At 36.5% G+C, this 25,495-nt stretch overlaps 1 protein-coding gene across 2 annotated transcripts; it reads right to left on the reverse strand.

The window, feature by feature from the left end:
- LOC135676964 (mRNA export factor GLE1-like) lies at positions 1-25,100 on the reverse strand. 2 transcript variants are annotated; one of them, XM_065188722.1, is made up of 16 exons: positions 24,944-25,100; positions 24,761-24,868; positions 24,472-24,639; positions 24,287-24,388; positions 22,329-22,449; positions 20,337-20,485; positions 17,437-17,602; positions 15,618-15,819; positions 12,962-13,071; positions 12,726-12,796; positions 10,386-10,467; positions 5,731-5,817; positions 1,821-1,904; positions 1,112-1,240; positions 491-613; positions 1-402 (listed from the first exon to the last, which is right to left on the reverse strand). In XM_065188722.1, exons 1-16 carry the CDS (start codon positions 24,988-24,990, stop codon positions 184-186), a joined length of 1,968 nt encoding a protein of 655 aa, XP_065044794.1. In that variant the 5' UTR covers positions 24,991-25,100; the 3' UTR covers positions 1-183. The 2 variants fall into 2 exon arrangements, with proteins under 2 accessions (XP_065044794.1, XP_065044795.1); XM_065188723.1 differs by lacking the exons at positions 24,472-24,639; positions 24,761-24,868; positions 24,944-25,100 and having other exon boundaries at positions 24,198-24,335.
- Between the last annotated feature and the right edge of the window lie 395 nt (positions 25,101-25,495).

Genomic DNA, 25,495 nt, shown 5'->3' on the forward strand with positions numbered 1-25,495 from the left:
TTAAAAAAAGAATATAAATAATTTATCTAATACAACTTATGTAACATAATTATACATGTCTGTTGAGATATCAAATGGTTAGTGGATTGTTGCGCCCGTTGATGGGTCTCATATTTGAATCCATGCGATAGACGCCATTTAATGTAATGAATAGAAACTATTTTAGTAGAGAAAAAAACATTACTATACCAACTCTTTAGACAGCAAGGAAGAGTGGAGACGCCATCCTTCAGGTTCCTTTAGGAACACTTGATCTTCCAAGTACTGCTCCAGTCTTTTGATGATCTCATTCAACTTTCGATCCCCTCTTTCCCTGAGCGCAGGTAGAAAGCTGCAGGAAATGGCATTGAGCACCTTCTTGAACTGAGACTTGTATCTCCTGTGCAATGCAAATCCTGCCATCTGGGAACAGCAGACAGGTGGATTTAGTAACAGCAGAAAGGATGACGAGGTAGCAGACTAGTAAAAGTGTGGACGGCTCGGGACTAACCTTCAAGAAGGCTTCCAAAGCATATGCGGTGGATCTGTTAGCAGGCAAAGCATTCAGAAACCGGGCAAGCCATGCCCATCCTTCTGCTAAGCCATGAGGATTCCTGACACCTTCGATCTGTGTCTGCCAAAATAAATATCGATTCCATTTGTATATGACAATCGGGAAATACAAATAACAACATTATTTTTTTGTCTGTCACTATAAGAAGTTTTAATCATAGAAATCATATACAGCCAACTTCTTGGCCAAGATAAATCTTCGGTGTAAATGACTTGAATTTTTCTTTAGGAGACATGGAAATATTGAATTTTGGGAACCACAAGCTTAATTTCTCACCTTTGCTTCATTAAGAGATTTCTAAATGTTCTCCAGTTTGTTGCCTATATTGTTGTCCTCTCGGTGGATATGCACTTAAAAATACTTGTTTCAATATCTAACTGAGAATAGAAACTATGTGGCTACCAAAGATGATGACCAGAAAAATGTTTCTGACACCATTGAGAGTCACAATTCTAGATGATGGTGTCCAAATGTAATTCAACTACATGTTCCGGAACATTTTTGTAACAAAATCACATATAATAACAACACCATTAGATTAAGGCAATGAATGCAAACCTGGACTATGGCAGCATAAAGTTTCATGTAAGACTGAACTCGATTCAGGTAATTCTCAGAGCTTTCAATCTTTCCATCTACTTCATGATAACCAACCATCTTCCAGTAATCCCTAGTTTGTAATGTTTGCTGGAAAATAAAAGGACATGATCATGAAATCAAATAAAAATTAACCAAGCAAGACTTGCAAATCTGCATTGGTTGTTTGCACATGCTTCTGAAATTCACTTTACCTGTGGAGCTTCCATCACACAATCATCTACAGAGCAAAAATTTATACTTGCTACCAGATCATCTTAATTGTAACGCAAGCAGTATAAACTTCCTCGGAAAACAAAAAAGACTACAGAGAACCTGATTTTGATATTTGTTTGGAAGTACTACAAAATTTTAAATTCGTCTTATCCGATACTCAGAGTCTAAACACTTAGAAGCAAACTGATAGACTTGGTTATCATCAGGAGACACAGTTCCATATCTCAATAGTTGTAGATGTGATTACAAAACTTATTTACTATCCAATAGAATGACTAGCGAGAGTCTGCTATCAATTAGAATTGCAAAATTCCATCGAAAGCTTTCCCATAAGGCTACCAAGTCTAATTTGTACAGTGTCAAGGAAAGTGATGTACCATCTAACCAGGAAGAAAACCAGGGAAGAACTATAGAAGAACAATCTATTGTCTAAAGAAAATTACAACAGACTTACATCTGAAGGCTGCAGATACTTTGGAACCGTATAGATGCAACTTTTATGGAACTCAGCCAGCACAAAATCCATAACAGCTGGAACCTAGGAGATCCATCAAGACAAATAGACACAACAGAAATGAAAATGAATTGCCTGTCCCACATAATAAATACTAAATAGCTTTATGTGGAAACTGATATAACTCATGGAGAAGTATAACCATAAACCAACTACCAGATTCTGTTTCCAACTTAATGAAAAGCTACCTACCTTAAGCTTTTAACAGATACAAAAAGTGGCCCACGTGGCCTCACATGCATGCAGTCATGGCTACCTGGCATAAGGCCAAGCTGGCATCAATATGCAGTTATATTGTGTACGCATACACAGTCTGATAAGCATGAAAACAAAGTTACGAGAATGGTATTTAACTTTAAATTACTGCATAGGGTCGATGATAACTTTAAATTGCTACTTAATCCTTTGCACATCCCGTATAACTTATCATTTATTAGATTCTTAAATGAGCGTAATGCCATCCCACAGACTCATAGCCAACTGTAAATTTCTTAACATTGAAACGAATGCAGATGCACCAGTAAATCAACAAACTGAAGTTCAATGACAGTTGGGAAACAAACATTTCCTTTTTCGTAAAATCCCATCAGCTTTTGTATTGTAACAATCTATAATATTGTCTAACATGGTTTCAAAAAATTAAAAGAAGGTTCCTGGGTTTAAGGAACTTTAGAACATAATTTTAAAATGTCTACCAAACAATTGCAAAATTTACCTAAGACTTTCAGGTAATGTTTCTGCCAAATCATCTGGATCCGACCTAAGGATTTTCACTTGGTAGTATTTACAGAAATCTGGACACCATCTAAAGTCTTTGAGTCAATGATTTATCTAATGTCATTGAGTCAATAGTTTATCAAATGTCTTTGAGTCAATGATTTATAGCATAAAGGAAATCAAGGAAACAAAGATGAAATCTTTTAAATTCATCCTAGCTAAAACCTAAAGAGTATTGTCAAATGAGTTCCTCAAATTCCCAAGAAAAGAAAAAACTAATCTTACTGGAGATAATATAAATACATCTAGACCTTGTTTACCAAATAATAAGTACTACTACATTGATTGAATATAAAAATTTGAGCTAAAAAGTTGAACTTTTATGGTAAATGCCCTAAAACCCATCAAATGGAATATCATCGATACATGTGATGATATGGCCTTTATAGGAAGAATTAAGTAAATTATACGAAACAATTACATATCATCTACCTTTAGGCTTGCACTAAAGTTAAGGGGTGCTCAACTAGGCACCCAAGCAATTACATATCATCTACCTAAAAATCATATTTTACCTCCATTTTCAATGAGACTCCTTTACTTCTAGTAGTCACTTTTGTTTACACAATTTCCACCCAGTGGAGTTAAGGGGTGCTCACCTAGGCACCCAAGCAAGGTGAGGCGCTGCTCGAGCGCCGGATAAGTGGGCCAGGCAAATGACAACCTCCTTCTCCTCCCTGATAGCTCCCCTCCCTCTTCACCTCCCAACCAACAATAACCCGCAGCCATCCATCTGACAACAATCAGACATCCACCCCAACCAACAGCAACCCACTCCCATACCTCCTCCCACTCCTTGGTACCTTCATCCTTGCTCCCCTCCCAACTAACAGCAACCCTCTCTTTGTCCTCCTCCTTCTATGTTAATTGTTTTATTAATATAGATTTGAATAATATAATTTCATCCTTTAAATGAATATTGTGTTATTTTTTGTTTTATCATTTATATCTATTAATCATGATATATATTTTTAATCTTTAATAATATGGAGCGCTTAGCTTCGCTTGCGGAAGTACCTAGCGCCTCGAGTGTTTTGACATCTTGGCACCTTTTAACGCCACTCGCCTTTGACTACACTGTTACCACCACACTTTTGATCATACAATTTCCACCAAACACCTTTGGAAATGGATTGCAATCAAATCATGTTTTGCCTCTACTTTTAATTAATTACCTTTGCTTCCACCGGTTACTTTTGATCACACAATTTCCACCAACCACCTTTTGTCGTGCATCGCAACCAAACACTTTTAACAACCCATTACGGGGGACTTAGTGAAGGATTGACTCCTGGTTATCATTTTGGAGACAGAGTTCCCAATGATGAATATGAAGAATCAAGCACCGGTAGCAACTTCTGGGATAGGAGTCAGTTGAAATGAGCAATAGCTACACATATGGTGCTACACCTAATATATGCAGTGCTGAATAGAAGCAGATGTCATCAGTGATTTAAAAAGCGCTAGGCGCCAAGGTCCAAAAACGCCCGAGGCGCTAGGCGCTCGCCCGAGCAAAGCGAGGCGCTAAAATGTAAAAATATATAATATAATTAATAAATATAATTATTTAAAATTTTAAATAAAATATGTTATTAAATTAAGAAAATCTAAGATACAAAATTAATAGTATTAAGAAACCTAGCAATAATTTCAAATAAATAAAAATTAACAGTATTAAAATCAAAATAATATATTATTAATCTATTAACAGTATTGAAAATTAATCATTTCAAATAAACTTAATAATATTAACAGTATACAGTATACGTATACTGTTGAAGTGTAAAGGGGTGCTGAGCCTGCTGACTGAGAAAAGAGGAAGCGGCAGCGACGACAGCGGCAGCGGCGAGCAGCGACGACGGCGGCAGCGGGAGCGGCGACAGCGGTAGCGTTTGCGAGTAGCGACAGCGGGAGCAGGAGTGGCGAGCAGCGACAGCGGGAGCAGGAGTGGCGAGCAGCGGGAGGCGCAAGCAACGACAGCGGCAACGTTTGCGAGTAGCGACAACGGCGAGCAGCAGGATCGGGAGCGGCAGCGGCGAGGGTTAGGGTTGGGTTGTCACTTATATTGGTTTTAGTTGGTTCGATTGAACCAACTAACCACCGGAGATCGAACCAGGACCGAACCAAACCTAAAATCCTAGTTCGGTCGCCTTGGTTAACCCAAGCGCTTGCCCGAAGCGCCCAGCGCCTGGGCTCGGGCAAGCGCCCAAGCTTGAAGCGCGCCGCTTGGGAGATTAGCGAGGCGCTCATGCCTCGCTTCGCCCGAGCGCCTAGGCGAGCGCCCGAGCACCTTTTTAAATCGTTGGATGTCATAATATCTTACAGCTCCTTGAAGTCCTTGCTTTTTGGAGAGACAGTGCTGCAACACTTAGTCCACCTCAATGTCCTCAGCATGATGTTGATGAAGAGCAAGAAATTTTGACTAGTAATATTCACAGAATTGATATAATTATCAATAATTTATTATTGATGTAATATTATCTGAAAAATGATGGATCCATTTAACCAACTTACTCGCCTAGTCTCAAACCTAGGCTCTAACTCAACCCGATTTGTCTCGAGCACACGCCCAAGGCACCCAGCAAACTCATACGTTCAGGTCTCATCTCGCCTGAGTGCCTTTTAAAAACACTACTAAGCAGATGCAATTAACGACTAATAAAATTGTGAAAAAATCTTAAATTATGTGGATACATCAAATTTATTTCTAGTAATGTATTTATCCAAGCATCAGAAAGATGATGACACATATCGAAAAAATAATAATTGGATTATGAAGCATATCCACAACAAAATGATGTTATTAGTCCCAGGGCATTACTTGAAAATTTTGTAGCTGAAACCCTACACAATAGTGATTTTATGGCCTTCTTTTTGTCACCAAATTACCAACAATTGTCTAGAGGTACATAACTAGTCTTATCACTCAAAATTATTGGATTGATCTATATAGATAGATATTCAAAATTGTCCAGAAGACATGCACCCTTAAGCATCAATGACTATTGTGAATACAACCGCAATAATAACTGAAATAGATATAAATCTTTGCAAATGAAAGTCCAGTAACCACCTGTGATGAAACCAGAAGAATGACCTGGCCACAAGCAAATGCTGTACTGTCAAAAGTTCCTGTTGGGTCTTCACACAGGGAGACCACCTAAACATGAAAACAGTTACACAGACATTCAAAAAAACTGCTATATATGAGGATACAGAACAAATATAAATTAGATACAAGAATAATATGCATAATGCACATGGAATTTACTTCAAAATTGTTAGATTTATGGATGTTGGAAACAAAAATTTTCATAATTTGATCATCTTGCAAGTGAAACCGTAGCTTATTAATGATGACAATCTTAGATGCATTGTCCTGGTGTACTTCAATTATGATATTACAAGTTATGTATTTATTCTTCCTATATTGCAAAAAATATACATTAGTAACCAGAACAACATCCATACAAGCAGATGAACGGTAGATTTTCTTTACAAATTCTAAGAGTTCTTTCACTGAAGCCTGCCATTACATCCATGCTAGTGCAGGCTAAAATCATGCAAGCAAATGGCCAGGTGTTTCAGATGTCATGTTTCACGTGAAACATGACATAGAACAAGATGGAACTATTGGAACTGAGGTATCGAATAACAGAATTAGCTAAGGTTTGAATTCCATGATGATGTAGGAACCCTGGCCATAAAACTTTTACACTAACAACAGTAGCTATCTGGTGAGGTAAGTTGGAACAAGTTAAGCAACTTGAACTTTCTCTTTTGGGTATGCTTGACCAACTAGAGTCTAGTTAATAGGCATGGAAGGTAGAGAGGACCTTCTAAGCAATCACCTTGGGATGAGCAGGACCAGCAGGCGGAATAACAAGGGTTATCAATTTCGATGTGTACCGCCTCATACGGGTGGTACGTACTAGTCCGAAAGGATACTGGTACGCAGACTACCCTCTACCAGGCAATACCGATGTTTTTACCTTGTATCAAGCGATACGAGGTTTGTACCGGGTAGTAACGATCGAAATCTGACTATTACCAAGGCATATCAATCGGTATGCCCCAAATTTTGACCATTACCGAAGTGTACCAGTCGGTATGTTCCAGATTTCGACCGTTACCGAGGCGTACCGATCGATAAACCCCAATATTTTTTTACCATTACCTCGAGGTATTTTTGGAGGTTTTTCAGCTTTTTTTGGCATACTACCGATACGCCCCAGTGTGCCATCAGTACGCCTCGGTACAGACCAAAATTGAGAACCTTCGGAATAACTACATTTATGTTAGAGATAAATATTTGTCTACCAGATGAAGAAACTATAAATTTTGATGAAATTACTATCACTTGTTTTACTGCTCAAATGGTGGAAGATGAAGACTATAAGATAAGACGACGTGACTACAAAATCTAATAGCTCATCATAAATCATATCACTATTTTGAAGGTGCTTACATTTCAATTGAGCCAACCAGGCAATTCTTAGAGTTACTACAATGCATATAATTGAACATGGCATGTATATGTATAGGTTGTAATCAAAGATTAAAATCTCGATTTGGTGCCAATATCAGCTGATGGTCGGATTCAATGGTTGGATAGGTATGGTTTTGGTCAACATACCAAAACTATATACAATTCGGTACCATCTGGACCAGGGGGAAAGAGGGGGAAAAAAGGGGAGATAGAAGAGCAAGAGAATAAGGAACCAGAGGAGGAGAACATGGAGGAGGTGGTGGAGGAAGATGAGGAGGCAGTGGAAACAGCAGCAGCAATGAGAGGAGGAAGAGACAACAACAACAATGTGAAAAGGAGGCAGCAACGATGGCGGCAGAAGCTATGGCAGAGGTGGAGAATGAGAAAGAAATGGTCAACAGATTCACAATTTCAGTTGTCAACAGCAACAGTTTTCAATATTGTTGACAGAGGTGTTATTGTTGCCAGTTGTTACCGTTGACAGCAGCTGAAACCTGTGTTGTTGACAGACAGCTGTCAATTAATATTAAATGTTCAAATATTAACAAATTTTGGTTTACCGATCATATTTCATTCTATAGATAGAAAACAGGGAATGTACCATTCAGTACATCCCATTTCAAACCAGGCCAAGCAAAATCACCTGGTCCACATGTCAGACATTTGTTGGACCAGTAAATACCATGGCCCATGCCATACCTAACGGTACACCAGTATTTAGCACCTTGGTTGAAATAGCAACCATGAGATTTTTTGATATTGTAATTTTATACAGGGCATCTGTCATGACTATTGTGAACACAGCAATTTGCATCTTCTATTATGTTTCATGGTGTCAAAGCCCTAGTCACGCCTTGGAATATTTTTTGTGTTCGATACAAGGTCCGCAATACCGAATGATATCGCCTGTACCAGGCGGTATGTACCGGTCCGTCAGCAGATCGGTACACAGACCGCCTGCTACCAAGCGATACTGTTGATTGAGGCGTTATCATCGACGGTGACCGAGGGAGAAGGGGAAGAAAGAAATAGGAAAAAAATGGAGAATCTGGAGATCGCCGCTCTCCTCCTCGTCTGTCGGCGACTTCTCATCCGCACGCGGGAGAAGAGGCAATGGCGTCGCAGGGCAAAGAGAGGCAAAGATTTTTTTTTTATTCTCTTCTCGGGCGACATTGCCTGTTTTTTTTTATCTACAACGTCACCCAAGAAGGGAGGCGGCATCCCAATTTTTTTTTTTTAATCTGCGACGTCGCCTCAACGACGTCGATTTTTTTTTATCTGCGACATCGTCTCAGCGACGTCGCCCCACATAGAGGTAAACCGAGTGGTTTACCTACATGTACATACATATATACGTATGTACATACATATATACGTATGTACATACATATATACGTATGTACATACATATATATATATATATATACCGAGCGGTATACCGAAATATATCGCTTGGTATACAGTACCATCCCGTACCGAATAAGTCTCAAAATTTTGGTACGATACGAAATTTCAATCCTTGATTCTTTATATACTTACAAGTCCTCTTATCATTGTTGATAATTACTGTTGCTCATGATCTTATATGATCAGTGGCCCTCTTACCATTGTTGACAATTACCTTTACATACATACATACATACATACATAAATATATATATATATATATATATATATATATATATATATGTATATATGTATATAGTATAGTATAGTATAGTATAGTATAGTATAGTATAGTATAGTATAGTATAGTATAGTATAGTATAGTATAGTTTTTATTTTCCTCAATCTTACAGATTTTTCCTCTTCCATTGTTCTACAAGAATGCATTACATTTTTTATTCTCTTTAATTTAACCACTATGCCTCTACCTTCATATTTAACTGCTATCGACATTCAACTCACTGTTGCAAGCAACTGGGCAACTGGTCTTATATTGTGGTGGGACATCTTGTTGGAAACAATTTATGCACATCTCAGTAGCACAAATCCAGAGCTTGTCCATGACTCCATGGCACTTAATCATGAGCTTCTGCAATTATCAAATCCAACTTTATTGGTGCCTAGGGCAATGAATGGGTCAGGTAGGCTCAAGTTTATGTCAAGTCAATCTCATTTTATGGGTATGGGATCAAACAGGACACAATCCAAACCAACAATAGGTCGAAAATACCAAACTTAGTCCTGGCCCAGCCTGCTTAACATTAGAGGCAGGTGGCATCTTGCTAAAGAGAATGACAACACCGAGATCATAACTACAAGCCATATGATCATAACTACAACAACAAGCCATAATGTCTCAACCATTTGGGGCTGGCTTCATGGATCTTTTTTCATTATTGAGCTCTATGTAAAGAAAAATCCTAATCAACATCAAAATCAAAACTAACAACCATAAATTTTGAACTACAATGCTCTTACAAAATAAAACCCAAAACAAATGTTTGTCATTAGAATGCAATAGTACAGTCTCCCAATAAAGTAATAAACACCACTAATCATGTTACTGTTGATGTATTTGAGATAAGGAGACGACAAGAATAACCACAAGAGGGAGAGTGGGCGTGAAAAAATTATCTAGTTCAAGAGAAATAGTTAGAATAAGAACAAAGGATAGAATTGAGATGAGAGGGAAATTAGGTGAGAGAAGGCAATGGAGTTAATAGATTGGTTTGGTGATTTTTGGAGGATGCATATAGGGACAACGAATGATGGTTCAGGATGGCTAGAAAGGAAGGCAAGTTCAAGTTTGTTGATAAATCAATGGAAGATATAAGCATAAGCATTTAACTGTGATTTCTAGACTCTTTAAACCAAGATCAAACGTTCATTCAGAGTGAATGCTTTTTGAGGCATGAAGATGCTTCATCTAATTAACCGTTCATCTGTTAATAAAAAATCTGTAGCCTTTGATTAATATGACAACAATGAAAGTTTAACCATTTTAATTAAATTAATATATTTTCATCACCCAGACATCTAGTTTTACTGTTGATCAATTAGTGTCCACTCAATTTACGATATGGTACATTTCTCTAGCAGAAAAATTTGCAAAGAGAGAGCCTTTTGAGTCAATCCGTTGCTAATATTGTACAGCAAAATTCAGTAACTAGCATATAAAAAAAATTAATGCTTATTGCCCTTGATGACCTAGAAGACAGAAAATGGGGTCCTGCCTTGGAAAAGTAGAAATTATGCAATCTGCCAGAAAATCTCAGAATAAGCACATGAAATACCTTCTTTGCAAACAGAAATACAGAGATGGAACTGGGGCAGACTGGATTGTTTAGAAGGTCTATGAGTGCATGTGTTTTTGCTCTGTATACAGGTAAACAAAAAGCAAAAGTAGGAAAGAATCAATAATAACATCTAATAGGAAAAGAAAACAAAGGCAACAGAATATATCTAGAAGAAATGTTAAGAATCCAAAATTCCAAGAGTAACTGCATGGGAGCCTATATTTGCAACAAATATGCAACTTATATTATACTCCAAAGATGAAAAAATAAATACAATTGCATCGGATGAAACCATTAAACAAAAGGTATAGACAGGCAGACTAAAAAGGCTTTTGGATTAATAAAAATTAGATCAATTAACATATTAAAGCACAATATACTGGAATGATAATTCAACTTTGTGAGGCTCAATATTAATCTAAACTATGGATTACAATACAATTTGAACCAGTCAATAAGAAGACCAGTATCGAACTGCATTGCTACCTTTTTTATACTTGACAATTGTGAGTCAATTTTTTTCTCCATTATTTTTTCCTCTCTATTTCTACCTTTGTATTTCTCCCCTTCACCTCCAACTATGTCGAGCTGCCACCACCCCTTCCCTAGTGTATCACTCCCGCCTTTGCTTCCTTTTGATATGCCTCCTCCTCCTTCCCTCCTCTCTCTCTCAAGAGTTGGTATGCCCCTCTGATATTGGTACCATACAACTTTGGCGGTTAACTAGTATTTGTACTAGACCGAGACTTTAGACCATGATTTATTTTAAACAACCAAAGGCATTTATGAAATATTTACAAATGTCATTTGATGAAGAAAATGAAGAAAGCCGTAAATGCAATCCACAACCAAACAGGGCTACAGAAATAAGATACCAATTATACCCCTATAACATGATCTTGTAATTTTCATCCAACCTGTTTCTATAGACCGACTCAAACAAAATACATCAGTGGCTTGAATCACAGATTGCAATTTCAGGTACTGGCCTCGTATCGGTCCCTGCCCGGACCATACCAGTGTACTAACACCCAATACACCGATAAATACCGATTTAAAAAAAAACTAGCTGAAAATTGAGCCAAAAAAAGAAAAAGAATCCTATTTTAGGGTTCGTTCACCTATTCTCTTGGATTATGTAATCAAATTAAATAATGATAAATCATAAAAGCAAATCTAATCTATAAAATAATAGGATCCTAAATCAAAATGCCTATGGATTGAAACCAAAATACCCATCAATGAACCCTATCGCAGATTTCAACTCGTTCCTCCATCGAATAAGATTGCCTTAGAGTTGATCGAAGTGCCCCCTCAAATATAAAGAAGAGAGTGCACACAATGGAGCAGGGGTAGAAACTCTAAAGTATGGAAAAAATAAATAGATTTAAATCCTTTATATATATATATATATAATATATATATATATATAAAGGATATTTTAAGGTTTAATCTACAACACAATATTATATTATCAAAAACTTTTTTAAAGCATATGGTTCATCGTCAAAAATTATAATGTCTAAAATTTTATCTAACATTTTTAATTGATAATCTATAACTAATATTTATAAAGTAACATAAGCTGACCTTTTGAGCTTCTTTTTTTAACCTCAAGTCATAATTTTTTTTTTGTTTCATCAAGTACTTCGGCCAATTCTTATTTCATCAATGCAATCTTTCCCACCCCGTTGATCCCAATTTCATCCCCAATCCCAATCTTGGTTTTAGAACCTTGCAAATAATGCTACCTAGAGATTCACATATATAAAAAGAATTTAATTTGATTTTGTCCATCACTTCAAAATATGTATGATGCCTCTTCTCCATTGATACTGAATATTCTAATCTAGTAATTAAGCCAATAAGCAAATTAAAAGCTGGGATTGATGACATTTTGCATACACAGATTAGTATCTAATTTAGCTATATTTTTTTCATAATTGGTCGAATTCTAAAGAATGCACTTACCATCATTGTTTAATATTTGACTCAGCACTTGAAGTTAATTCTTCTAGTGTTTTCTCTATCTAATATTAGCATCGGTTACACTAGTGCAATTTTACTATTAGTTTTTCAAATAATCAGAATATAGTTGTGCACTGGTAACCTTCCATGGTACATTGCCATCATTTCTTGTCATTTCACCAATTCTGAATTTACAATAATTTAAACAATGCATAACTCATGACTAATCTAAACAATGATGAATGACTTAAAAGTATGAATCTCTCCTAACTAACATGAAAGAAACAACATGGAAGGAACCAAGAAACATTAAAAAAATAGAAAAAACACACCAAAGGAACTTAGCATACCAAAAGTGGTTTTTCTCACCTGACGTTCTCCACAGTTCCGGTTATCTGCTTTAGGTTTTTATAGATCTGCCTCCCACATCTATCAAATTCCTGCCCAATAACTTTAAGAATTGATCTTTGCAGCCATACATTTTCTTTTCTAAGGACAAGTACTGTATGTGATCCTTGACAGCCAGAATAGTTACTTAAACCAAGCTAAGTACTCAAATGAAATAAAACCTTAGCATTAATTACTCAGGATTACTGATAGAATACCTTAGAAGCAATAAGATTGGACTTCTCAGCTACTTCATTGTATATCTTTTGTCTGCTAGCCTCTGCTCTCAATGCAGCATCAACAGCCAAAACTTTTGGCGTAGGACAACCTAGAGGGGAATGTTTTAAGTGATAGGAGAATTGGGAACAGACGAGGTAACAATAAATAAATAAAGGCCAAAACAGAGAAAGGAGGTAAGAAAACACAATTCGCAGAAATCTTCATTCTTCAAATAAGAGAATAAGTGCAGCAAGTTCAACATTTACAAATTCTATAAGGGGAGGAAGGTCTTAAACCAAACTTCTAGCTAACTTACCTTAGTCAGAAGTTGAACATTCATTGTAAGTTGGCTTCAAAAAGGTTGGGACTTCAATGGGGGGTGTAGATGATAGGTTCATTTGAGAGAGGAGAGGAGAGGGTCAATAATGGTCCATTGTCTAAGAGTATGGCAACATTATCTCCCTGAACACGATTTTTACTAAGGATGAACAACATCACGTTTAGCTACTTTCAAACACAAAATAAACTTTCTTTGAAGCAATAATGATGGAAGGACATTCTAGCGGAGTTCGACATGATAATGGAGTACAAGCCTAGGCAAGTTAACAACATGGCAAATTCACTACCAAGGAAAGTGAAATTGACAACCATATGGATAGATGGTGGGGTCCATATACATTTCAATCTAACTTTTCATCCGAGATCAAGGATGGATTACTCAAGAACGCACAAGTCGAGATATTGATGCACCTAATTGAGGGAAAGGATTGGCGACACTCTCTAGGTAGATCAATATGGATTTCACATTCTTCCATATACCCTAATCCTTCGAAAGCGTTCATATACCTTATCACCCTCAAAGAATTAATTTGGACAAAAACTAAAATCATGTATTTCTTCAAGTGGATTCTATCCTTCACTAACAATAGAGTTCTTGAAATTGCTATATGGAAATCTTTACCAATTTTAAGATCCAACAATCCTCCACAATATGGCTTACAAATCTTTCCATAAGACTAATCCTGCTCTGTCTAAGAGCTCTTCACAGATCAAAAATTTTTCAAAAAATTTCTTGATGCATGGTGATAGTAATGGACCCAATAGAGTCAGTGTCAGATCAGTCTGAGATATGCATACTTTGCTAAATTACCACTCCAAATCTAAGCTCTTTAATAGACACGTTTACTTTAAACCAAGGTATGTAATTTCGAATAATACCGTCCGGTACGGGCAGTATGTACCGGTACACGGACCACTCGTTACCAGACGGAACGATATATATATATATATAAAGCGATGTTGCGTCGCCTTTTATAAATATAAATATATATATATATATATATATATATATACACCAAGCGGTATACAGTTTCGTACCGTACTAAGCGAACATCGAAATTCCGATACGGTACGAAATTGCATACCTTGCTTTAAACAATACAAATCTTGTACATCTAATAATACTCGTTGGGGATACCTTTTACCTTCAAGCAAAAACTGCACTTCCTATTTTCCCAAAGATATCCTATAATCTAGTCACTGATTACTGAATATTTACTTTAAATTTCCAATACATCATCCTTTCAAGTCATTTCTCTTGCTAGAAAATTATTATCAGGATTCTACACTTCTACAACAAGATAATCAAATCTCAAATGCTCAACATGTGGGATTATTGGCCATTTTTCCAACAATAACAAAATAAAAGTATTGATAACATTTTCTTGAATGTCACATGAATTTAGTAAGCAACGCACAGTAGCAAGAATAGATACATCGCAACAAATCTTCCCCAAGTATGATAACAAATGTCTAGTATTTCTATTATAAGAAAATATTAAGTGATTGACACACATAACCAATGTCATCCTAAGTGTGATACCAAATGTCTTGTATTTCTATTAGGACACAAATGTTAAATGATTGACATACATAACCAATGTCAACTAGTTATAAAGTTACATTATAAAGATGACCAAGGTTTGCAGTACCGACCCATACCGCTCGATACGAGCAGTATGTACCGGTCCGACATGGGACCGATACGCGGATCGCCCTCTACCCCGTGATACCATAACCTGACCCCGTATTAAGTGATACGAGATCTGTACCGGTCGGTAACGATCAGATTTTAATTGTTACCGATCAACGGATGAGATCGCCCTATTTCAAACGATCAAATTGACCATGTAAACCATAGGAAAGGGTTTTTAAACCCTTTCTTCTCCCCTCTTTCAACTCATGTTACTCTCTCAATCTCTTCAGCTTCATCAAACTTATTCTCACTCACATCTAACAACTCAAATCATTTCTTCATAGATAATTCAATATTAATGGAAGGCTGATTCAGAACGTATCATAAAGTTACTCCTTAAAGCCCGAAAAAGATATGTGTCATTATTATTTCCTAATTTAGATTATTTTCGCTAAAATTATACTAAATTTATATTTATTTTCAACTTAAAAACCCTAATCTAACTTTTTCTATTTTTAGATATTTTTGGAGATTTTTTTTTGGGGCATACCATCGATACGTTTCAGTACGTACCGTACCAATCATTGGTCGGTACACCGGTATAGACCAAAATTGCAAACCTCGAAGATGACTCAATAAAAAGGTGATGAAAGGAATACTTTACTGAAACATTTGGTTACCAGTAGTCAGCTGCACCTCTTTTGGCACTTCTGAGCCTGAACCTCTTTCCTTTGTTTCTTCTTCATTATGGTCCATAGATTTCTTTTTTGTATCTTCAGAAGCAGCAGCTTTACTTTCAGCAGCTTCTGCGGCTGCTCTTTGAGCAGCTTCCAGGGCTACTCTTTCTGCTTCTTCAGCCAATTTTGCAGCCCTGAGTTTAGCCTGCAATCATTAATTGGATCTTGTTACAAAAGTCTAGCTCAGATAGCAATAAATTATAATGTCAGTATCACAATTATAAAAAAAATGCTCCACACTATAGGCATTATTGACATACACATGGAATTGACACCTAAATCCTTGTCTTATAATTACTGAATGCTGACTATTAAATATCCATTGCTATACAAGAGTCATCTTGAATTTTTTGGATCTATGAAGAACTATTCTCTAGTGTGATTTTCTGTCACGTCAGGTCTTCAAGTTAGATCTATGCCAGCATCAAAGCTCCTCACTCCCAACACAGGATTAGATTGCAATTCTTAATTTTGATGAATACTGTATGGGATCAAAAGGAATAACAACTAGGATCAGCTAAACTGATCTTGTACTCTCCCGAATGAGCCCATAAATTGGGTTGTTTTTTATCAACATATATAGTCTTGGAAACAACATTGATTCCTTCATGTGTCCCATAGCTGAACTCAAACTAAGTACTACAACATGCCAGATTTGAATGTAAAAAGTATTTTGAACAAAAATTAAAATAATCCATAATGCTTTTTATCAGACAACCAGTTTCATTTAATTGCTAATCCATTGGACTAAATGACAGTTATACAGAAAGGTAACAACCTTATTCAAGTTTATGAAAGCAAACATGACTCCAACATCCTAAGTATTATTACTTTCACAGCATATTAGTTTGGATAGAAATTTTTTTATTTCCCAGTTATTAAATTAGTTCAGCCTAAAAAAAGTCATGCAGAGAAGTATATGACCTCCTCGTGAAATCGGCAACAAACCATTTTATAAAATTTAACAACCTGCTTGCAACTCCTCTGTGTCAAGACAGAAGGCATTCAGATTTCTCCAATGTGTAATTTAACATGCTTTCGGTGTCAGTACATATCATTCAATTACGGTGCCAAGCAAGTAGAATATCAACGAGCATATTGCGTTTGTGTGCTGATATCAAGATAAATCTTGATGCTTTTTGTCCATAAGACGCATATGGAAACTTACCACAATCATTTTTTTACCTTCAATGCCCCACAAACAGGCAGACTTAATTTGCATAGGTATGTACCAAAGTATTTATATTTTTAAAAGCTTGATTCTTGAAGGATCAGTATTCAACTCATAAGATGTTTGTTTCTGAAGGACTTATTGTACAGGCATGCATCTCCTAGATACTGGGTGATCATTAGGCTTCCTGTCTAGCAAGACATAACTTAGCCTAGTAGCACTAAACAAAGCTAGACCTTGCCTATTTCAAGAATGGTAAATAAATAAGTATAATTCAGAATAAATATTGAAAAATGTTCAAGAAAACTAGCACAATAGAAGAGAAAAAAAAATCCAAAAATATTGATCATATAAACAGTAAAATATCGAAGATAGAGGCAAAAAATGTCTTGTTATTTCAAAACCAAATCATTCTCCTAGGATAATAAGACATTTATGGATGTGCATCTCAATAAGCTTAATTATTTGGTCACAAAACATAGTGCATCTCCAATAATTGTAAGAACCTTTCAAATTTTGATTTTGAAAACACTAGTGTCACTTAGTAAGTCTATAAACAATAGAATCTGTATATTCATAGAACAAACTAACCTCTGCTTCTGCTTTGGCTTTTTCTTGGCGCAGCTTTTCCTCAAGAATGGCCTTCTTTTTGGCTTCTTCAAGAGCCGCATCATCTCTTATTCTCCGTTCTTCAATTTGGGATCTTTTTTCATGATCCCTTCGGACAGCCGACAAGTGGCTATCAACTACTTCAGCACTACAACAAAGCACCAAACGAAGAGCAACCTTGATGAACTAACTAGATGAGGATATAGGAAGACCACAATATATGAACTAACTTGATCAACTACTTCAACAACAACAAAGCACCAAACGAAGAGCAATAGAGACAGCACAATAGTTTAATCCTCTAACCCCTCAAAGTTCAACAAACATACAAATATACAATACTTCACCCATGATCATGATGCTGCAACTCAAGTCAAGCCCACCATCCAAAAACAAAGAATAAACAAATCAACATATTTACTTTCTTGAGGAGCTCATCCACAGATCATGTACATAAAAGCATCAAGGTACCCAATAACCTAGAAAGCTCCTGAAGCTAACAAGTACTGACAAAAATATGTTAGAATATAAAACCTTAATTTAACATTTTAATAAAAAGAATATCTGATCCAATACAACCAAAGGCCAATGTTAAAAGACATGCTTATGCCGCCTTTATTCCATGATTACTTAGGTTAGCTGGATCATCTTGTGTAAAATATATCTCAGCTTCATAGATCCTTAACATCAACCCAACATAAAAACCTACGGTCATGCAAAAGATAACCAAAATAAACAAAAAAAATCCAAATAATAATAAATTTTGATATGATAAGACTTTTAGGATTAGTAATAAAAACCTGATGTCGTTTAGATAAGAACATATTTTCATATATAATAATAATATATATAATATATGGATTATTCGTTTACAAAAATTGATGGCCATTAAAAGACATAAGAGAATCTGAGTATTCCCTTGACTCATTAGTAGTCCATTTGCATTTAATTATAAATTTATAAGGTTACTGTGGATGGGCGACACTATTAAATACTGAAATGTTGTTTTGAAATATTAAAACATAATTCTATATAAAATTAAATTATTGAGAATATGATAAATAAATTTTATATTTATAACTTCAAAAGGTCAATATTAAGACCACCATTGTTGTGAGTGGGTAACTTCAAACCAACTGCTAAAGAAGTTGTAGGTAATATGTATCAATACCAAGGTCTTAAATATTGATGCCAAGGGGAGTTTTGATCATATTTGAAGTACAATTCTTTCCAAATCCTTGTGCACACAGAAGTTGGTCAAAATTAGCACAACTGAACTATAAAGCAGGGATTTGAATCTCGAATCATACTGCTTGTATCAGTCCGCCAGCTGACTGGCACGTGGACCGCCCGTTACCGGGCAGTATCAGTTGACAAACAAGATGAGGAGCACAACGACGAGGAAGACGAGGCTGCAGCGCTCGTTAGACATAGAAGGCATGACGGAGAAGAGACTTGGATGTGGCGGGACACAAAACAGCGCTCCGTCGAGCGGAACGCGATAGGGGGAGGGTCCTTGCTTCGTCAGGCGAAACACTGTAGGAGGCGGGTCCTCGCTCTGTCAGGCGAAATGCGGTAGGAGACAGGGGGATCGTGGCCGCTATGGTCTGGGAGGTCGCGATCGATGGCGAAGGAAGGGATCCTGGCCCAGGTAGGACTGCTGCTTCCCCTTCTTGCTCTTGTCGTCATCTTGGTCTTCTTCCTCACAGTCGCTAAGGGCGCCGGCGGCGAGGGAGCGGGAGATAAGCTCGCCCTGGGCAGGATCTCCGCTAGATCCAACTACTGCAGAAGCATTGCGGAGTTCCTCGCGGGGGATGAGTTCGAGTTGGGGATGGAGGCGACCCATCGTATCCTCGCCTGCTCCGCCATCACCGCCTTTCTATTTATCAAGATGGAAAGGGGGTGATGGTTTCTTCTTCTTTTAAGAAGAAACCATCCTCGCCTGCATGCGATATGGTTTCTTCTAAAAGAAGGGTGTATTGCTCGGTACGCCCTGGCATACTGCTTGATACGTCGTACTGTACCGTACCGAGCAAAGCTTAGTACGAAATTGAAAACCTTGCTATAAAGTAGTCAACATGACATCGCAAAATTTAACAGTACTCAAACTCGATACTGATTCAATGAACCTTGAATTGTATCATATCCTATCCTGATAAACACAACTTGCATCAGGCAGTTAAAGAAATGTATTGATGAGCTTGTGCATGACACATTTTGAAAAGATGAGAATATATGTAAAGAATGTAATGGTGAAATTGGTAAAAGTAGCTAAATCTAAAATGGTGTAGAATGAGTATTAATAATTGATTTGAACTGACAAAATAAGGAATACATGTCATCATTAGACATCACATCACATTTTGGAAGAAGGTATCAATTAGCAAGGTATGCAATATCGTATCGTACCGGAGTTTCGACGTTCGCTCGGTACAATATTGTATACCGAGCGATATACCGTTCGATATACCGCTCGGTATATATATATATATATATATATATATATATATATATATATATATATATATATATATATATATATATATAATTCGGCGACGTCACCTCTCTCTTCTCTCAGGCGGGGCGACGTCGCCTCGTTTATATATATATAAATAAATAATATATATTTTTATATATATATAATATTATATATATATATATATATATTTTATAAAAGGCGATGTCGTCTCGTGTGTGTGTGTGTGTATATATATATATATATATATATATATATATATCGTTCCGTTCGGTAACTGGCGGTCCATGTACCAGTCAGCTGACAGACCGGTACATACCGCCCGTACCGGACGATATTATTTGAAATTGCATACCTTGTCAATTAGTAACAACAATATAAACAACAAAGGAGAGAAACTACATACATCTTTCGTCGATATTGCTGATCAAATCTTCTATCCATCTCTTGCCTATCTTCTACATATTTGTCAATCTGAGAAATGGCAGAAGCAAATCTGTTCATTTCATTTCTCTGTGCCACCTCCAATTTAGCCAACTTGCACCTAAGTTCCTCCTGACAAATCCAAAATATTTTTATCAAAATGTCAATTATTACAAGAGAAACATGAACCATTGAAGACTATATTATACCACAAAAAAAATGTTGACTTCAGAGTATAAGCAAGTAAGAAAGGCTTCTTTGCTAATGCGGAGTGTTAAGCAGGATGTCAACCAAATCCAGTCGTCAGGTGAGAAGTGACATAGCAAGGAGAACAAATGTCTCAGGCTAACCAAGCTAATCAACATTCTTGACTTAGAAACTATCCTCAAATTTCAAATTTTGTATACTAATTTACAGTCATGTACCTTGTCACAAAAATGTAATGGCTCGATATAACAGACAAAAGAATTGAACTTGAAAAGAATAGGAAACAAAGGTCCAGGAACAATGAAACCATACATCCATAACAGAGTAAAGCACCAATAACCATCAACAAAGAATTAAGAGAGGGAGAATGACATTGGAGCTAATGTTTATCAATGGAAGTAATGCTTAATCTTACCAAGGAACACTAGGAAATGGCTTTGATATAAAAAAAGAGGACAAAAATGAAACAATTGATTTGATTTGAATCATCAAATAAAAGTAATATACTGGTAAAGAGGTCTAAAATTTATATTATACACTACTCTAGCATTAGCCATAACAGTTGCCTCGTACAAATTGATATTTGTATCCAAACCAACACTATTATTATATACGTACGGAGCTTGTGAACTTTCTTTGTTTAAATTTTATTCGGATGCAGATGACCGGTAAGTAGGTTAAAGATAATAAAGAAAGAAGTTATTTTTTTATATTTTAATGGTGTGCAATTTTCTTTGTCATTCCATTATATTTAAGAAAAAACAACATAACAGTTATCTATTTGTTCAACCAAATTTAATACTAAAATCATTTGCTCTGGGATCTCTATGTTAATAGCCCTTGCATGTTTTCATGGAATAAGACCATGATATGTGGCCACTTATCATGCTATCAGATGTGCTTCCAAGTTTGTGGAGCAATAATGTATCTCTTCTACACATTCAAATTAAAATTTAGTTACTATTCTAACTAAGACCAATCCAATCAAACCCAAACCTAATCACATTTGACATATTTTTTTCTCACATGTAGTCTCTAGAGCACTGATAGTGAACCTAAGCAAAGAAAAGGGATTTTTCAAAACTTAGCTCTTGGCTCCACTCTATGCAGCAGATCCTAACTGTTTGAAGTGCTGTTGGTGGTAACACTGAATTATAAAAACATGGGACATGGTGCAAGACATTTCAGAAAAAGCATTTTATATGTGGGCAATTCATTACACAATACACACCCTTGGAAAACTCTTTCAATATCTTCACCTCTAGACTGTGATATAGATAACTTCTAAAAGGAATTGCATGCTTGAAAAAACAGAATAGTTACAAAAATGTTACTTGTTTGCTCACTTAAGGAAGCTCAACCAACAACATATGACAAAGAATTACAAGTTAATGTATTGATAATGCATCTTCAGATTACCACAATGATATATAGTATCATCTTATTACTCCATGAACAATGACTGGCATGAACATCCAACTATAAATTTGAGTTTATACCAAAGCAAGAGCCTCATACAACAAATTTAAGTTTCAACCAAAGATGGTATTTAATATATGTGTCCTCAGGTACATATGTCACCACATCAAAAGGGATAAATACAGTCCTAAATTAAAATTTACACTTTCCAAGATGACTATTAGAAGAAAAGGTAAATTAACATCAAAAAGGGTGATTTTATCATTCTTCACGCCACTTTACCTTTCAACTTAAGAGACATTAGGACAGTCATCGAGATATAAAAATCTAAAATAACAACCATGCATACCTTAACTCTTAGCTGGTTTTCCTGCTCAAGCATAAAAAGGATGCTTTTGTCAAGGTCTTCTTTGTCCAAAAGACATGTAGTCCTTCCAATTGTTAAATCATCGTCAGACTCTTCAGAATCACTAGGAAAAAGAAAGAATACAAAATGAATTGATGAATGTTCGTAGAACAGATTAACAGAAATGTGCAACAGTAAAACAATACAAACATGGATTTCTCTGATAACTTATTTCTGGTAGATACCCATCAAAAGCTTTTTTTTACTTCATAATCCTTAAATCTTACATACTATAACATGTTATGCAATATAAATAATACAAATGGTGTAGATAAGAGTACAACAAATTATCAAAAAGATAATTAATTTTAAACAAAAAGTGTAACTGCAATATATTGCACAGCATACAACCAAAAGGATGCTGCCTGCTATTGTTTCCTTTATCAACTTATGTAAATTACATAGTATTGTCATTTTATTACCCCTTGTATAGCTCCTAGATATATGGCTGCACCCTTAGAATTATTGACTATTAAGTTCCAATTTTCCAACTAATTATCAGGGAAAACCAACAAGAAAAGGGCTAGACTTCGGCAACAGTTTTATATACTCAAAACCTTTATTTTAATACTCAATTGACTATAAAGTATTAAGGTAATCTTTGTCATCTCAACTCGAATATGATATATAAATCTAAAGTTCAAGCACAATCTAGGGAATTTCAGCAAAGCCCTCAAATAAGTTCTGGTGAAAGCTTTTTTGCCACTCTCCCAACATCCCAGTAACACATCCTCCCAAATAGCCTGTTCAAGAGGTAAAACTTCCCGAGTGAAATCACACCACACTAAGGGATATCACACCACTCTAAACTCTTCCCCCATTCCTGGAAAGTTACTTTTTATACCAGAAGTAGCTTATTCTCTTGCTTTCTTTCTTCCTTGAAATAAGCAACTCAATCGCATTTGAAGGAGATATAATTCCTTAAATACTCTTTAACTTTTTGCTTTCATGGGACCTATAATCTTTGTCATAATTAAAACATTAGACTCTCATCAATGAGAAGGTCATATCATACTGGCAGTATTTGGGATAACCTTTGGATGACCTAGCTCATATCAGTAACCTCACTGATATAAAATGCATTTCCATCCACCATGCAACATTCTTCGAGATTGGAAGCTATTAGCGCCATAGTGGCTTCCTCAACAAGTTCTTATATTCTGATACCCCATGTTGCTAACAAAATCAAATGCGCTGTGAATTGCACCTATTGCAATTGACAGATATTGATCATATCTCACCAAATGCTTCTTTACATCTTATTTACAAACCCAAGTAGCCAGTCGTAGGTGTTTGTGATTTTTGGACCAGTTGGAAAAATCGAAATGACAACTGGCAGTGACGTGGTGGGACACCCTCCTTTGAGCTCTCTCATGGAATAATTGTCTTATCAATAAAACATAATTAAACATTAAGATAACTGCAAAATTGAAAGAATAACATGACAACAAAACATCAGAAAACAAATAGCTCAGAATTCGGATTACAATACGAGTTTTACAATAACATATACTATTCTATCTTGTCCTGAATTTCAAAGTTTTCCAAAGATAAGAAATTGATAGTACAAAAAGACTAGTGCAGTAAAGAAATATTATGATCAGAATACTTTTCTTCTTTTTTTTTATTAGCCGATGCAAGAAGTTAAAAGAATCTCAAAGTATGCATCCAAACGAAAACAAGAACCCCATCAACCTTCACCATGGCATCATAATTTTCAATGTCAATGCCATCCACATCTTCACATACTTGACTAAGAAAAACAATCTGGAAAATTGCAGTTTGAAGAAACTAATAAGTTAATTTGGATACCTCATTCTGCCTTTTTTGGTATTTGCAGTCAACTATGCTCTGTGCCAGAAACTAGCAAAACGAATAACATTTAAGCAAAGAGTGTATGCCTGAAATCAAAATCCGGGCAGGAGATCCTCCAGCCAGCCACCATGCTCCCTCCCAGCCTCGTTTTGTCTCTCGCATCCATTGCCTTTTGTCGAGGAGAGACCCTAAATCAGAGAAAGGGACGATATATGAGATCATGATAACCTTACATGGTCCAAAAATATAGCAGTTGTTCAAGACTGAGGACCATTCGGGGGGTTGCTTGAGAGGCACCGGTGGAGAATTATATCCGAGCCGCGACTCCAGGGCTTTGAGCCCGGACACGAGATCGTCCACGGTGGTCCACGGCTCAGGATCGGCCGAAGCGACCACGAGACAGCTCTTGGGGCACGGGAGCTCCAGCCGAACGTATCCTCTGCAAGAAAAAGCGGAGGGATGAAAGCAAGAAGAAACCCCTAAAAAGGAGAGAGAGAGGAAGAGTAAGGCAAGGAGAGGAGAGTGGGAAATGAACACGCGGAGAAGGAGAAGAAACTCACGAGCGGTCAGGGGAGACGCCGGAACCCTTGGACGACTCCCACTTCATCTTTGAGGCGGCCGGCGCCGGAACGATCGATCGCTGCGCAGCGCCGGGCGAGGAGAAAACCCTAAAGAAAGGGAGAAAGAGTGAGGCAGGGAGAGAGGAAAGGCTAAAAGGAAGAGGAGAAGGAGAAGGAACTCACGAGCCGGCAGGGACGGCACCGGAACCCTTGAAAGGCTCCCACTTCATCTTTGAGGCGGTCGACGCTGTAATGGTCGATCGCTGCGCAGCGCCGGCCAACGGGTGGGGGCAGACGCGGTGCGCGGCAGTGCCAGTAATAATAATAATGACAATATGAATAATAGCGATTTCCTCCCACGTTTTCGAATTTTTCTTCTTTTTTTTTCTTCTGATAACGCTTTTTCTTGGAGACTCCTTTATTTTCATAACACCCGTTTCGGTCATAATAATACTTTCTACATCCTACAAATACCAAAAATTTCATTACTTCAAACGTAACTATTTTTATTTGAGACATGATATTTATGATATAATTCATGGGATCTAAGATTGATATTATTCACTATTTATTATACACGAAAAATTAAAAATAAATAAATTCCATTTTGGGTAATCATTTGATTTCCCTTTAATTCTGCTACTCAATTCTGTTTATTTTGAACATATATGATACCTGACCCCTAAAAACATATATAGTTATCAACTTCACCATTCATCAGTTCAATTTGACTGG

Source organism: Musa acuminata, chromosome BXJ1-6 (assembly GCF_036884655.1).
Source record: "Musa acuminata AAA Group cultivar baxijiao chromosome BXJ1-6, Cavendish_Baxijiao_AAA, whole genome shotgun sequence".
In the NCBI taxonomy this organism is placed as follows: Eukaryota; Viridiplantae; Streptophyta; class Magnoliopsida; order Zingiberales; family Musaceae; genus Musa; species Musa acuminata.